This window comes from Vidua chalybeata, chromosome 3 (genome assembly GCF_026979565.1).
Source record: "Vidua chalybeata isolate OUT-0048 chromosome 3, bVidCha1 merged haplotype, whole genome shotgun sequence".
Classification (NCBI taxonomy): Eukaryota; Metazoa; Chordata; class Aves; order Passeriformes; family Viduidae; genus Vidua; species Vidua chalybeata.
In genome coordinates this window covers 35,091,071-35,106,157 of record NC_071532.1, presented here as the reverse complement: position 1 = coordinate 35,106,157, position 15,087 = coordinate 35,091,071, and the positions used below count along the sequence as shown (strand labels likewise).

The 15,087-nt window shown below is 43.3% G+C and overlaps 1 protein-coding gene across 5 annotated transcripts in view; it reads left to right on the top strand.

The window, feature by feature from the left end:
• PLCB1 (phospholipase C beta 1) overlaps positions 1-15,087 on the top strand; it is a 354,862-nt gene that overhangs the window by 296,765 nt on the left and 43,010 nt on the right. For all 5 annotated transcript variants that reach the window (XM_053937775.1, XM_053937776.1, XM_053937774.1 and 2 more), the window contains 2 exons: positions 958-1,015; positions 1,972-2,058. In XM_053937775.1, the coding sequence (XP_053793750.1) occupies positions 958-1,015; positions 1,972-2,058 (145 nt within the window). The remainder of the gene's footprint in view (positions 1-957; positions 1,016-1,971; positions 2,059-15,087) is intronic.

Below are 15,087 nucleotides of genomic sequence, written 5' to 3'. Positions count from 1 at the left end.
TTTTTTTTTTTCTCATTTTTCCCAAGGACTTTCCTCTGTCAGGCTTTTCAAAGAGCCCTTGAGAGAGGTGAGAGGGGAGCCCTATTGAAAGTCAGTTTTCCCCTGTCTGTGACACAGCTTGTCCTCACTTTGGGAGTAGGGCAGAGAGGTGTGAGACCTTCCTTCTGGTGAATCCCTTTTGAGTCACTCTGGCTCCACTGCAGTTCATCTACAGCTTTTGCACAAGTTTGCAAAGGAATATTACACAGATCCACTATTTTAATTGTTTTTACTTAATTATTTGACACCCACCCAGGGCTTGCCTAAATCCTCCTGATTTTAGTGCCACCTGAGGAGCTAAGCAGTTCACTGGTCTTGGCTGAGGCAATCAGGATTTCGAGTAACCCTCCTGAAACAGATCAACTGTAGTAGCCACAAATTGTTGTATGTGCTTTTAGCCCTCTGGGGGTTCTTGTGTTCAGCCTTTGACTGATGGTTACCAAATAACTCTCTGAGTATGCCATAAAGCTCAGTTTGCCCTGAGTCCAGCTCTGTGTGGGACCAGGCTGTGCCCGCCCTGCTCGCCTGGGAGCTTGGTGCCCAGTGTCAGCAGCAGTACCTGCCCTGGCAGAGGCTGCTCCTCTGCCACAGCGTGGCACTGTGCCTCTGCTCATGGCTCTGCAGCTCCCAAGGACACTGGGGACTGTGGGAGCACCAGCAGCACCTGGAAAACAGGGCGTCATCCTGTGGGAAAAGCCTGCTGGGGAGGAGCAGGGGGATGGTGTGCAGGTCATGGGCAATTCTTAGCCCTTGGTGCCATAAAGGTGCAGCCTGGCACAAGGACACGTTCAGGGAGTGCAGAAAAGTTAATTAGGCAGGTCCTTAAACATGGCCTTGGTTAGGCAAAGAGCTGCAGAGAGGTAAAATCCATCGGTGTGCCCTTGCTGACTCCAATAACTGCTGGAATGCTTCCCTCAGGGAGAAGACGGAAATGATCCGGTCCTACATCCAGGAGGTGGTGCAGTATATAAAGAGGGTATGTCAGGCTTCTGCTGCATCTGGGGGCATGAAACGTCACCTTTCCCCTTTTAGGTTGTAATCTGCTGCATGTTCTAGGCTTCAGCATAAAGATTCTGCACCTGCTGACTTTTAGTAGATGCAGGGTTAAAGGAAAGCTGGGATTTCTGACAGCTTCTCATTAATTGTTAGTCAGCATTTGGGGGATGGTGCTGAGGAGGGAAGATTTTAATACAATTTAATCTCTGAATATCCTGTGTGTATCCATGGAAAATGCACCCATTTTTTTAATGGGCTTGCTGGGTCACAAATGCAAAGGTTGCATAAGGAAAGTCAATGAACATTTAATTACAGAATATATCTTAACTTTAATTGCATTTGTATAGTTACTGAAATGTAAAAAGCATTCTGTGAGTTCTGTAAACACAAATTAAAGAATTCTGTTACAGTTGCTAGCTTTTCTGAAGCTACAGGTGGTTTACACCAGGCTGAAATCATGCACTGCAGTGCTTTGGGGTGTAAAATCACTATGGAACATCTGCAGACATTGAATTGTCCTCTTAATTTCAATGCAAAGATAGTTAGGTTCTAAGGTTGGCCCATTTTTGCTTAGCAGAGCCTTGATTTAGGGAGCAGCCTAAAGAATTAGCAAATGAAGTAGGTTGTATTTCTGGGGGCATTATTAAGTGAAACCCAAAATTTGTAATTTAATAACATCAGAAGTCTGCAGTAAGTCCTTTAGACATTTCTGATCCTGAATCTTACATGTGAAATCTGATGTTTCATGTCCACACCTGACTGTTGAACAGCTGTGCTCAGGGATGCTCAGGCAGTGGTGTGTAATTTTAGATTGGAATTGTTCATAGTTTTGATGACAGTGTTTCAATTTTGATGGGTTGAATGTTTGTTGGGGAGGAGGTAGGAGAGTGAGAATGTGCAATCTATGAAAAAAAAATCTCTGCTCTTTTCTGACAGCTAGAAGATGCTCAGAGTAAAAGGCAGGAGAAACTTGTAGAAAAACACAAGGAGATTCGCCAGCAAATACTGGATGAAAAGCCTAAGGTAAAGAGTTTTTGAACATACATTACACTGCTAAAATTGTCCTTCAGGAGAGAAGGAGCTCTGGCAGCAGGTAGGCTGATGTTTAAGCATGAGAGAACTCAGTGACAGCATCAGAGCCACCCTCACTGACACTCAGGGTGAGAGGAGCCAAGAGCAGCCTGGTGTGGGCACCACCTCAATGCAGATGTCATGGCATGAGGGTTATATTTCGGCATCCAGGGTGTTCAAAAGCTGTCAGTGTAAAAGGTGCTGTGACCAGCAGAGTGTGCCCTTCCCTCCCCTGTGCCTGAGCTGCACAGAAGCAAAACACAGTTCCCATTGAAAGGAAAAAGAGATATCTCCTTAGCATGCTGCCCCCAGGTCCTGGTGGCATCCATCAGGATGGGTTTCTGTGGGAAAAAAATGAGCTTTTTTACAATAATAGTGCTTTATATTCCACATTGCTTGCTGGATTGCCTCTGTTTGATTTTATGCACTGCATCTACATGTAACATCTTGAAATGCATGTTTTGGTCCTTAGGCCTGGGAGCTCACTCTTGCTCCAAGTGGAGCTGGTGGCAGTTTTGCCACCAACTTCAGTGGAGAAGGTTCAGAGTCCTGCACTTGTACCTGATTTTCCTGTAGGAAGACCTAGGCACAGTCAGACTTCCACGTGGAGGGAGATTTGTTTTCAGCAGGGTTCATATCCAAGTGCAATTCTTCACAACCCACTATGTCATGTCTGCTTTCATTTTTTCTGCTCTTGCTCAAATATGTGTCCTTGGCTTCAGTTCTCATTCCTTGTCTGTGTCCACAGTCCCAATGTTTCTGTGCCTGTGTTACAGCTTGAATTCTAGCACTGGCTGTGAGTTAATCAGTGTTGTCATGTCATCTCTGTGAAGTAGCCAGAGAATGAGTTAGGCTAAGGACTGAATAGCTAGAAGTTTACAATGGTTTGGGAAAATAAAAATATTTGCATTTCCAGTTTTTTACTCATCTTTTTAAAATCATGTTTATAAAAAAGCTGGAACTTTTTGGTGTTATGGGCATCTTGTGGGTGTAAAAAGTATACCTATTTTTATGTTTGGTGCTGTGGGATCATGAGTTTCAGGCTTGTGAACTGGAATTTAAACCCTGGAATTTAAACTGCTGAAGAATAATCAGTTAGTGCTTCTAGCGCTGGCTTTTCCTGGATCCTTGGGCACTTAATTATTCTGTTTCGTTGTGTCCTTCCCTTTTTTTTTTTTTTTCTTTATTTTTTTATTTTTAATTGATTGATATACTGAAGAGAAGCATAAAGCACTGGAAATTAGTCACTGAGGACTTGAGCTGAATTTTGAAAGGTGCTGGGTGGGCCAGCCACGTTTGACTCTTTCATCAGTTCCCTCTCTGCCCAGGGTTGGGTCCTGGCACAGAGCAGCTCCAGCTCCCTGTACCCCCTGCCTCTGGCCACAGTGGCAGCTCCCCAGCCTGCCCTGCCCATCCCTCCTGGCAGGGATGTGCTCACAGGGCCTGGCTCCAGGGCTTTTCCCTTTCTCACACTCTGAAATGGGCACTGTGCTGAATTGATGATGGTATCTGCCTCCTGCTTGCATGAGAGGGTTTAGGGAAAACATAATTACTCATTTTATTAAGTCTCTTTTTATGTTTTGCTCTGTGTACATATTTCATTCCCATATTTGCCTCCTCAGTGACGGGGTGGATGATATAAAATAGATCAAATGATTTCCCAGCTGAGCAGAGCTGATGTGTTTTCTGCAGGCTGCAGCCTTTCTGGGGGCTGCTTTTTCAACAACACAGCTTCTCCTGCTTCAAACACCCACTGAAATTTTTGCCGGCTGTGTTAAAAGGCTTTTCCGGCAGCATCAACTCAGCCCCAAACAAAGAGTTTAATACATTAAGAAGGAACAAATTTTCAGTATTCTCACCAATAATTCTGCTGGAGACAGATCTGCTGTCATCCATCAATGCTGTTTGGTTGTTTATTAGTGCCTCACAGTTTGTTGTGCTCTGACTCTGCTCAGAGCTCTTTCCCAGCCAGGGAGGATATTGTGGCACCAAGTGTTGCCAGCATGCTGCCACAGCCTCTCCCATTTTGTTGGCTTTTCTCACAGTATGAGTTAGCAGCTTCCTCTCTTGTGGTGTGTGTAGGGCACCAGGAGAAAATTTGCTTTTGAGTGCTGTCGTTTTAGGCAACAGGTTTTAGAAACTGCACAAACTGGATGCAGAGTAGTTCCCTGCCCGGGAGGCTCTTTTGTTTTGTTTAAAATAGCACAGTGTTAGCTGAAAGTGCTTAACTCAGGACTGATTTATACCCCTAAGCTCTGCCTCTCCCTCACATATATAATTTCTTTCTAGTGTTTGGATGTGAGACTGTTCTGCAGCTTTCATTTGCAGGGCTATTGTATAAGAAAAAGCTTTTTTGCTCCTATGAGAGTTGGAGACTTCCTGAACTGGTACTTTCAGGCAAAAGGCTGGAAACAGCTTCTTGTGGTCCTGCAGGAGTCAAGGCAGGCATTGGCTTTAGTGAGCCCAAAAGGTGGCTCTGTGTCTGTGTGGGTGATGTTAATATCTTTGTGACAAACTGACCTGTGACACTGCACAAACTGGGTGTTATAGTCAGGTCTGGGTGTGTGGAGCCAGGCCAGCTCCTCCCACAGACATGTTTGGGAAAGGAGAGTCTCACCTGTTAAGAAGCCAAATGCTGACTTGCCTCTGGGGAAAAACTCCCTAACTTGCCATTTTAGTGAAATCATATGGGAAACAAAGCTGATTCCCTCCTGCTGGCTTTTCCTACCAGCACCATTACCAAGCAAGGCCATATTGTATTTTCTTTTTTCTGACTCCTTGTTTTTCCTTACATTCCCTCCTGGCAGCTCTATGATCAGCAACAACTTGTATTTTCTTTCTCTCCCATCCTACTGCTTTGTCTCCTCCTCTTAGTCCCTGATACACATGGAGCTTGTCCTGTCCTTATCTTCTTCCCCCTGGACATCTCTCCTGCCTGCTGTGGAGGCTGCTGCAGCAGCCAGCTCTGTGCAGTGCATCATGTCAGAGCAGGGTGTGATTTTGGATCCTGTACATCTGGCACATGACATCTGAGCACTGAGAGCACCCAGGATGGGCATGGCCATGGTGCCTCAATTGCTCTATCCCTGACAGCTTGTGCATCAAATTAAACACAAATCAAGCGCTTTTCCTTCCCCCTGCACCCTTGCCTCCAATTCCATTGTAATTACAAAAATCAATACACATGAGACATGACAAGGAATTAATTATTTTTCTGGGAATCGACTCAGTTACAGTAAATAGACCCAAGCCTTCTCTAATTGGACTCAATGGGACTTTTGTTACCCATGCTCGTAGGTCAGAGCCACACTTAGATCTCAGGGTAACACTGACACTCCTGAGCTCTTGCATTCAGCTCCTGTAGGATTCTTCTGGCTCCCCCGGACTGTGTTCTTGCAGGCCCAGCTGTCAAGAAGGTGTAACTCACGTGGTCCCTCAGCTTGCAGCCCATGTTTCTGCCCACAGCTGCTCTGCTCTGCACAGCCCCAGGGTAGCCAAGGCCTGCCAGGTGGTCTGGGCTCCTGGAGGGGTGTGGAAAATGGCACAAGTCAGGGTGGAGCTTTGTGGGAAGGGGTCCAACAGACCTACAGAGGCACCAGGAGCTGGGCACACTTTGTTCTAAGCATTGTATCTCTGTGGTCTTTCCAGTGAATTAAGAGAATATACAGCATTAAGGTATGAAATTCCTTGTCCTCCTCAAAAAGTGTAATGAAAACAATTTTTTAAAATTATAAATGTGTTCTTGTAAATGGAAAATACAAGCACCTTATGTATACTAAGTCGCTTTCCTACATTTATTATCTCCCATTTTGGCACATGTTATTAATTGGGAGTTGACACTTCCACATCCAATCAAAAATTAATATTAACAGTGTACCTGAAAAATTCATGGAGGCACAGAATGATACATATTCACGTTGCAGAGCCAATTTAACAAGGTGCTGATCCTTTACAGCAGTAGAGCCTCTCATACCTCCAGGGCTGCAGCTTTGGTGCTTTGGGTGAAACTCTGTGGTCAGCTGGTGCAGGTGATGCTGTTAAGTGAAGCTGTTCTCTGTAAGAGGGCCAAACAGCAAATGTGTCCTGCAGCACTTCTAGAAGGTATTTCAGCTGCCCTCAGAGCCACTCTCTGCTCATGTGGAAGGGAGCAGCCCTGAGGAACTTTGATGAGTATTCCAGTGTCACTTCAGCTCCCTGTGAACTCCCAACAACAATGCTCTGGCCGCCACAATGCCCTTTTTATCCTTGACACCTCTGCAGGAAGCCAAGCTGGCTTTTGGGCAAGCTGTGCTTAATTCAAACACTTCCAGATGAATTCCAGTTCAACCACAGGCAACCGTCCAAGAATTTTGGGGAAAGAGTTTGGAGGAAAAGGTTATTTCAGTTTACTGGGATTCATGGGACTTGCCTGGCTTTGGATTGGACAGGAGAAAGATGTCCTCCAAAAAAATTAGTATTCAGATTCATGGTTAAAAAAAAAAACATAAAAATGATCTGATAAACAGTATAATATTTGAAAAGTTCTTATTTTATTTTTCCCTGTTTGGGTAAAAATTTTTTGTTAGTTCATTCAATTTTAACATTTCCAAAGTTTAAAAAGAAATCTGTCTTCAATCTGTGGCTGCTAAGCTAAAATGACTTATGGCATTATCTGCCAAAAGAGCAGGGTATTAAGAGGATTGAAATAATTTACTGTTTGTTTCACTGTTCAGCTCTGGGCTTTGGTGCTTGTGTACTTATCAGAGGAGAATAATAAAATGTTTCTTTACCCCATTAAGTGGGTGACAGCACGGAGAAATGAATGGAATTTTCATAGCCTCACTGACCAAGAAACATTTTAAAGGAATATTTAAAAGAAAAAAAAATACAGAGTGTGATTTACAAATCTTCCCATGACTTGATTTGGTCTCTTCCCACTTCTGATGGGAGCTTGTGATTAAATTTTGGGATGCAGTACTCATGGCCCATTCCCTGCAGGATCTGGCTCTTTGCTCAGCACCTCTCAGCATCCAGCCCCAAGTGACAGTCAGCCCAAACTTTGAACAGCCAAACCCTGGTGGGATTTAAATCTGGTGTTGATGCAGTTGCTAAGCTGTCCCCAACTGCAGAGTATTATTTTGGGGAAGTTAGGGTGGTCCCTTTTTTTCTCTTTCTCCCAATGGATAAATACTGCAGAATGCACTTTCAGCCCATGAACTGAGTAGTAAATAATCTAATTTCGCTCGTTAAAAATAAACAGGCTGGCCTTTATCCTATGCCAGTTTTATACCAATAGAACTTCCTTAAGTTCTCTGAAGCGACTGACACGTCCCAGGTCTGAGATCAAAAGAATTCAGTCCAGTAACAGGATGCTCAAAGGATCATTGTCAGTTTGGGCCTTGCTTGTTTACATTTTCCTTAACAAATCCACATTTTAAAGGGTTGTTTATTTTTTTTTTCCCAGCAGAATAAATATTGCAGTGTGAGAAATGGGTATCAGGTCACAAAAGATACATGTAACAATTTGAGGTGATATTTATTGTGTTAATTGAATGTCTTCGGTGTAACTGTTACACATCCTTGGAAACATTCATTTTAAATCAACAGCATCACATTTCCAGTGTGAATATGCAAAATGCTTTTTAAATTTTTTATTGAATTCTGATATCACTTTCTTTTAAATAAAAATGTCACAAATTCTTTGTAGGAAGAATGTAAATGTAAAAAAATACTTTGATGAATGGGACACATGGAAAAATATGATAAATTTAAATTGGAGTTTATTGACAGAGTGAGGTAGATATTTTTCACACATGGGTCATTCTACTGGAAGCCAGAGAAAATCTTGGGTTGGCTCTGGAGCTGCAATAAAAGGGGAAATAAATTACTTGAAAGGGCAAACTTTTCAATTTTGCAGTAGTGTAAATCAGAAGGAACGTTATCAAGTTACCAGTGTCGCTGGTGATTTAAAGATATTGGTGAGGTCCATAATGGAGGGCATGTGGCAGCCAGACCTGATTTGTGAAGCTTACTGAGATCTTCCTGGATAACATGCTAATAAATTAGAACTGTGAAGAGGATGGTGGTATTGGTTTTTTTTAAGAATAGTGATTTTAGAATCCAGCTACTCTCTATGGACAAAAGAGCTCACAAAAAATTATGTTTTTTTAAAGGCACAAAAAGAAACTTCACTGATTTGGGTTTTTTCCTGATTTGTGAAGTGAATCTGTTCTGTATTCTAACTGTCTCAGGTAAGGGTATTTCTCATGTCCCAGCCCACTCTGATTAGTTGGTTAATTGGCCTTCCTGATGCAGAAGAGATGGAATCCTCACTACCCCTCGTGCTGGATGGCAGCACAGATAAGCCCAGCTGTGTGTGACCAGTGAGCAATAGAGGGGTCATTATTTACCATTATGCAGATAAAAAAGGAGTGTTCCCAGCTTGTGGTGGCCCAGTGCTGCCAGGATCCATCAGGCCTGAGGAAACAGACCCTGTTTGCTTGGAGCTGGGGGAGCCACCAGCAACCAGAACAGCCCCACGTGCAGACACACCCACTTGTTAAAAGCAAGAGAATTGCTTCATTTGTTGGGTAACAGATTTGACTGAGCTGCTCCTCTAATTCTTAATTTAAGTCAGAAAGCAGATCAATCAAAGGGAGAAAAGGGAAGTACTGAATTGTTATTAAAATTATCAGCTGTGTAGTAAACACCAAAAAGCAAAAATTACCATTTTTTTCCTTTGTAACACAGAGTCATAGATGGTTTGGGTTGGAAGGTTCCTTAAAGACTATCTCGTTCCAACCTTCTGCCATGGGCAGGGACACCTTCCCCTATCCCAGGTTGCTCAGAGCTCCATCCAGCCTGGCCTTGGACACCTCCAGGGATGGGGCAGCCACGGCTTCTCTGAGCAAATATAATTTCCATAAGCAAACCTAGCTTCTAATTTTAACATTTGTGAATAGCTGATCCCTCTGAAAACAAGTGAGCTTCCTATGCAGAGAAGAGTGCAGTGTGTTTCTCCATAGACTGAAGATAAAACTGGGGAAAGGGTGTGAAAAAATTAATAGGTAGCTTCTTTCTGCAAGGTCACATTTAGGATGATGACATTCTAGGGAGGGAATGTTTTCTCTGCAGAAGATGCTCCTCTAGGCACTGTGGGTGGTTAAGGATGACAAGGAAATGCCACCCTGGAGTGAGCAGTGGAACACTGCAAGGCCCTTACCTGTTCTCTGTGGCCTCTCAAACACTTCCCCATTCCCTGCCCATCCCCAGAGCTCCTGTGTTGGGGTCAGGGCTGTTCCCCAGTCCCTGCCCCACTGTGAGCCCCTCCTGCACTCCCTGTGCTTCCACATTTATTGCTTTCCATGGCAAGCATTCCCAGAGCAGGGACAGCTGGCCAGCCAGGTAGAACTGCCTGTGAGAGGAGAGAGCATAGAGCTAACTGTTGTGTTAACCTTGTGGTCTCTGAGGAGAAAACAACCAAAAGCCATGCTAAAAAATTGAAGAAGCCAGGGACTGCAAAGGTTTTGTGTCAGGATGTTTGGCTTAGGCTGTGCAATATTTAAACCTGCCCAGAGAGGTCTGTGCTGTGGAAACGTTTGTGATTCTGCAAAGGCAAGTGCTTTGCATGCTAAATCTCAGGGAGCAACAGGGCACCACAAGCTGTTGACTCCCCTTCCCCTCTTCACGAGCTGGGCTGGCACTCCAGGAAAATGCATGATGAAACACAGGCTGAATTATGCATGGGGTGTGCACAGACAGAGCATTTGGAATGCATGGCAGCACACACAGACATCTCACAGTGCACACATAGCACCCTGCACTCACTCATGGCTCCCAGGTCGAGCCACAAACACCACAGAGGCACAACCAAATACTCCTGTGCCCATCACTACAGCAACAGCAGCAATGTATTTCTTAATTATCAGCCCCTCAGTGCAGCATGACAAATGACATGAGATTCAGTTTGACACAGCTAATGGAAAAGTGTTGAAAGAAATATTAATGCCTAGTATGTGAACTCATTAGAGAGATGCTTTAAAATGCATGAAATGGGGGGAAAATATGTTCTTTAATGAACAGAGGAATAAAATCAGTGGTCCTGCAAAGTTTGTAGTGTATGAAGGGCTTTGTGTATGCAAGTCATTAGTCAGGAGAGTGACAATGTTTTTGTGCAGAATCACCCTGCAAAGCAGAGGCACTGATGGAAACAATGCTGGGTGTCTGCACAGGAGGGACTGCTGCAAGCTGCTTTAACTGTACAGTCATGACAAGGTGGGTGATGGTTTCATCTTACAGAGACTTTTGAGGATGAGAAATATACTGTTAGGAAGGGTAACAGAAATAACAAAGCTAGTGTTAGAGTTTCAAAACTATACCTGATTTAAAGAGTGTATTAAAAGTCATGTGTGACCTGTCTCGGGGAAGGACTTTTCTTTCTAGAAACAACAAAAATCAGAAGGAAATGCTGTTGTTTCGAGATGCAATCTCTTCCCCAGGAGGTTGAGAATACTGAGCTTGGTAGGAGATGAAAGCCCTGCACATCCAGAAGGGAGAGAAAGTGGCAGGGAAACCTTCCAGCCCCATTCCCACATTGTTTCCAGTGCTGCATGGGGGAGCTTTCAAGGGTCTGGCAGCCCTCTGAGTCAGTAGCAGAATATCTGGGAAAGATCTTCTCCCTGGAAAGATTACTTTTCATTGAACATGTCCTGTGACTCACTTACAACAAATCAGCGTTTTCCAGCAGAGGAGTTCCACAGGGTTGCTGCAGTTGCATAATCCAGGAGCTGTGGGTGATGACAGTCCATAGGTTGCACTGGAGTGACTCAGTAAATTCCCATTATTCAGCCCTTGTGTGGAAGGAGGTTTTGCCAAAAGAATGTGGAGTGTGACTAAGCAGCTGAACTGCAGCTCTGTACCTGAAAATTATTTGTGTAGTCACAGAGATCTGTAGGCTTTGTGTGGCATAAATAGATGTGCCAGGGAAGGGTTGGACTAATCCAGATGTGGTTTGATACAGAGCCTGGCTCTAGGATGGTCAAGGCAAAATTTAAACTTTTTAACATTATCTTTTAACATTGGAACCCAGTTTTGTAACATTGAGTTTTCCATTCTTGAGGGTGGTGAAAGTTCATGATTTTTGTTCTTTTTCCATTACTCCCTAAAAAAAAAAAAAAGAAAAAAAAAAAGAAAGAAAAAGCAGTTTTGATGTTCTTGTGATAGAAAAATCCTTCTTTTTAAACCTGCTGAGTATGGGGCAGGAAATCTCAGCTTTGGTTCATTCTATCAACTTCCTATCTCTCCAGTCTGGCCCGTGGTTTATAGAAATGAAGGCATTCACTAAAGGAAATTATCAGGCATAATATTACCCTGGTGATAATAGAAGGAGGACTCACAGCCTTTTTTATTTCTCTTTTTTCTATATCCCCACTTTCCCCCATTTCACCTGCTCTCCTACTTGTCCTTCTCCACCTTTCATCAAGCTCCTTTTCACAGTATGTGGTTTCTTTCTCATGCTCTTTCTATAGCTCTTATTTACTTACACTTCTTATACTCCTTCCTCTTTGCCATCACTTGCTGCTATTAAATTTCAAGGAGTACCTACAAGTACCTGTGGGAAGGGCGTCTCTTTTAGATGAAGCAGCATGTTTGAAGGAGCAGCCTGAAGGGGAGAGGTGTTAAAGAGCTGCCATGATGTGCTCTGCATGTTTGTGAGCTCAGCTGGGAATGCGGGATGCCTTCCCAAAACTCCCATCAGCTGGGAGAGGTGATGCACAGGTTACAGAGATGTGTGGAAAACACTCCCGACGTGGAGCAGCTCCAGTTCTGGAGCCAGGAGCTACCTGGTGCAGATCAGCTCATTTCAGAGAGACTGGGCCACCTTCCCACTGCACAGGAGGAGGCTGAGCTTCGTTGGGCAGAGCCCAGGCTGAGCATCCTGGGCACAGGAGCACTGGGAAAAGGCTCCCCTCTGCTGTGCTTTGGTTGTGAGAGGGCCAAACACACACAGAGTTTAGGGATTAAAGATTGAATTCCATTGAATACAAACCTTTTTAGCTTATATTTTCAGCATGCCTAAATCTTAACATATTTCTTCCAAAACCCTTCACTACCTATTTCCCTTTCAGACCTGATCAGCTGTTTACAGCCCTATTCATTGTCAAAGACAGTTTCCAGTAATATTCTACATTTCCTTTGATTTCTTTCACATTTCTTAAAGCAAGGTGACTGCTGACAAGCAATTACATGCCAGTTTTAGTGTAACAAACACTCTTGATTTATACATCAAGGAAGCCCAGACCTCACTTGGCAACAGAAACAGCCCTCAATTAGGATGAGATGAAACGAGGAAAGCTGATTTCTGTGATGCCATAACATCACCCACTTTCTTTTTCTCTTGCAAAATGTGCTCTGTAAGTTCACATTATAGAACAGACAAAATGTATGTGGGAATGTGCAGATACCCTAAAGCACATCACAACAGCACTGTTTTGCAGTGCATCTGATAGCCAGGTACACTGAGAATTACATCTTTAAAGGTGCTGAACTGGCCCACAGGTTTGTGATCCAAGACACTGGTCCCCACAGGGCAGATAAAATTGTCTTCTGACATCTGAAGACTCATAAATGGAGCAATACTTAGGAGCCAAGCTGTTACCTGTAACCTCACTAAGCTGGCCAGCATGAATTTTAATCACAGTATAAGGAAATGGAGTAGATATAATCCATTTGCTTGCATTGATGAATAAATGTGGTTTTCTATATGTCATAGTAAATATTTGACTATGTGTGCATATGCACACATGCTCACTAGCTATATTAAGAACATGCATATGCTGTAGTTTTAGAGATTTAGTTTGATGCATGTACATTTTGGATGCATCTGTTAAATTACAGTTATTCATAGCCTTGAAGAATGGAAAATTCACTATCATAAAATTCTGTTAGTGATTTTCAAACTGGCATGATAACCATGTTAATTACTGTACAATTCAAACTTTTTTTTTTTTTTTTTACTTTCTTTCTTTTTCCCCCCTGTCCTTTAAAATTGCCTGCTTAATATTCTGCTTCTCTTCTGGAAGGACAATAAATGGGGAAAAATTTTGCCTGCCCTTTGGGAGCCTTCCTTGGCTGTGAACACAGCAAAATGGCACCAAGAAAAGGGATGTCAGGCAACTGATGGGAATGAAAGGTTTGGTCAAGAGAAGGCAGCACAAAGCACTGAACATGCTTTTCAGAGCTCAGGAAGGGCTGTGCTGTAGCATGTCTGGGGTAGCAGCTGATCAGTGATTCATGGGCTCATCCCCTTCCTTTCACCCTGTAGAAAACACAGAGTATCTATGTACCAACCTTCCAGCTCCAGTAACAGGAATTCCATCATCTCTGCTTAGCTCTGATGGAAGTGCTCTACTGCTCCTTGAATTATATTAGGGATTTGTTATGTTAAGCACATGGGAGATTTTGAGGTGTTCAGATAATAAAGGGTATATAAATGCAAATTAGACAGTAAATATAGGAGGAAGTCATGGAGGGTTTCACTGAGAATTATCTGCTAGATAAATTCTCTTCTCGGCAAACTGCAGTGGCTCTTCCCTCCTAGGAGAGGCTCTTTGCAGTGCTTAACAGGTACCTGCTTCTCAGAAAGAGCCCAAACAGATTTATCTCCTCAGCCCAGAGATTAACACATCATCAGGAGTGACAGATTGCAAAGCAGAGAGATGGATTGGCAGGGGAGAAGACAAGTAAAGCATCAAAATGTCATCCTGCATTCATTATGTCTGTGGCTTCCCAATTAATGCACAGAATCTCTCCTCTTCATAGAACCCTCACCTCTAGAGCTGCATAAACCATTCTGCCCAACACTGTTTGTTTTTTCCCTCCTGTTCATTGTGAAAGCCTAGTTTGATGGCTTGAAAACAAATGTTCCCTTTCTTCCCATCACTTTCCTCTTCCATTTTTCTGACTGGAAATTACATTTTTAATTTTTCTTCATGATTATTATTCCAGCATTCCTCCTTCCTGGGATTATCTAGATGCCTTTGCCTCCCCACCTGGTGTGGTGGATAGGGAAAGCTCCATCACTGAGAGCTTCTTGTACCCAGGTTGAGATTAACAGTGATAGTTGCACAGTCCCACACTCTTTATTGTGTTGATGCAGTAATGAAACACATTTTCTGTTCCTGCACTGAGTATTCTGCTGTATTCTGGTGTATCCTGGTAGGCAATTCCTGCTCCTGCAGACAAGATGAACTGACTCCTTATTGCCCAAACTGAGTAATTACTCTGTATCCACCATCCCTTGCTCAGCTGTGGAGTTGTGTAAGTACATTTAGGGACTGATCAACACCCTCCAGTGATTCGAACTCCTGGGTTTTCCTTTGATCTTTATCTTTTGCTGAAGGGCATCATCCCAACATTTTTGTCTTCTTTACACAGGGAGTACAAACACTTTGTAATGATCACCTTGACTGCAATGCTGCTGTGTCAGTGCTCCCCCAGTCACCCTTCCCTCACCCATTTCAGTCAGATTCACTCGCTGTTTGTTGCATCATAAAAAAATAATGTGACTTTTTAGCTCAGAAAAAATGTCTCATTTGGAGCTGGTAACATATTGTGAGAAAATACATTTTGTATTGTTTAGTTTGGTTTGTTGAGTTCATTGTCTGCCTCGCTTGCAGATGATGTCACTCACTGAGCAGAGGGCACTTAGGAATGTCCTTTCTGTCCTGACTTGCTGATTGTTTTCCACCAAAAGCTGTGCTCTCCAGTAACTTTTGTAGTGGCTTTTCAGGTCAAGGCTCCTGTTTCTCCCTCTGAGAGCTGGGCAGTTATTGTCTGGTGCACAGGCCTGTGACAAGATGCAATATTAATAACACAGCAGGGAAAATCAGAAGTGTATTATTCATGTCATGGGGAGAGTCACAGCTTGGCCTACGTTTTCTGTGAAAGCCTTCAGAGCAGTAACTGATCCCACTTCATCTTTTGCCTTACTAGATTTACATT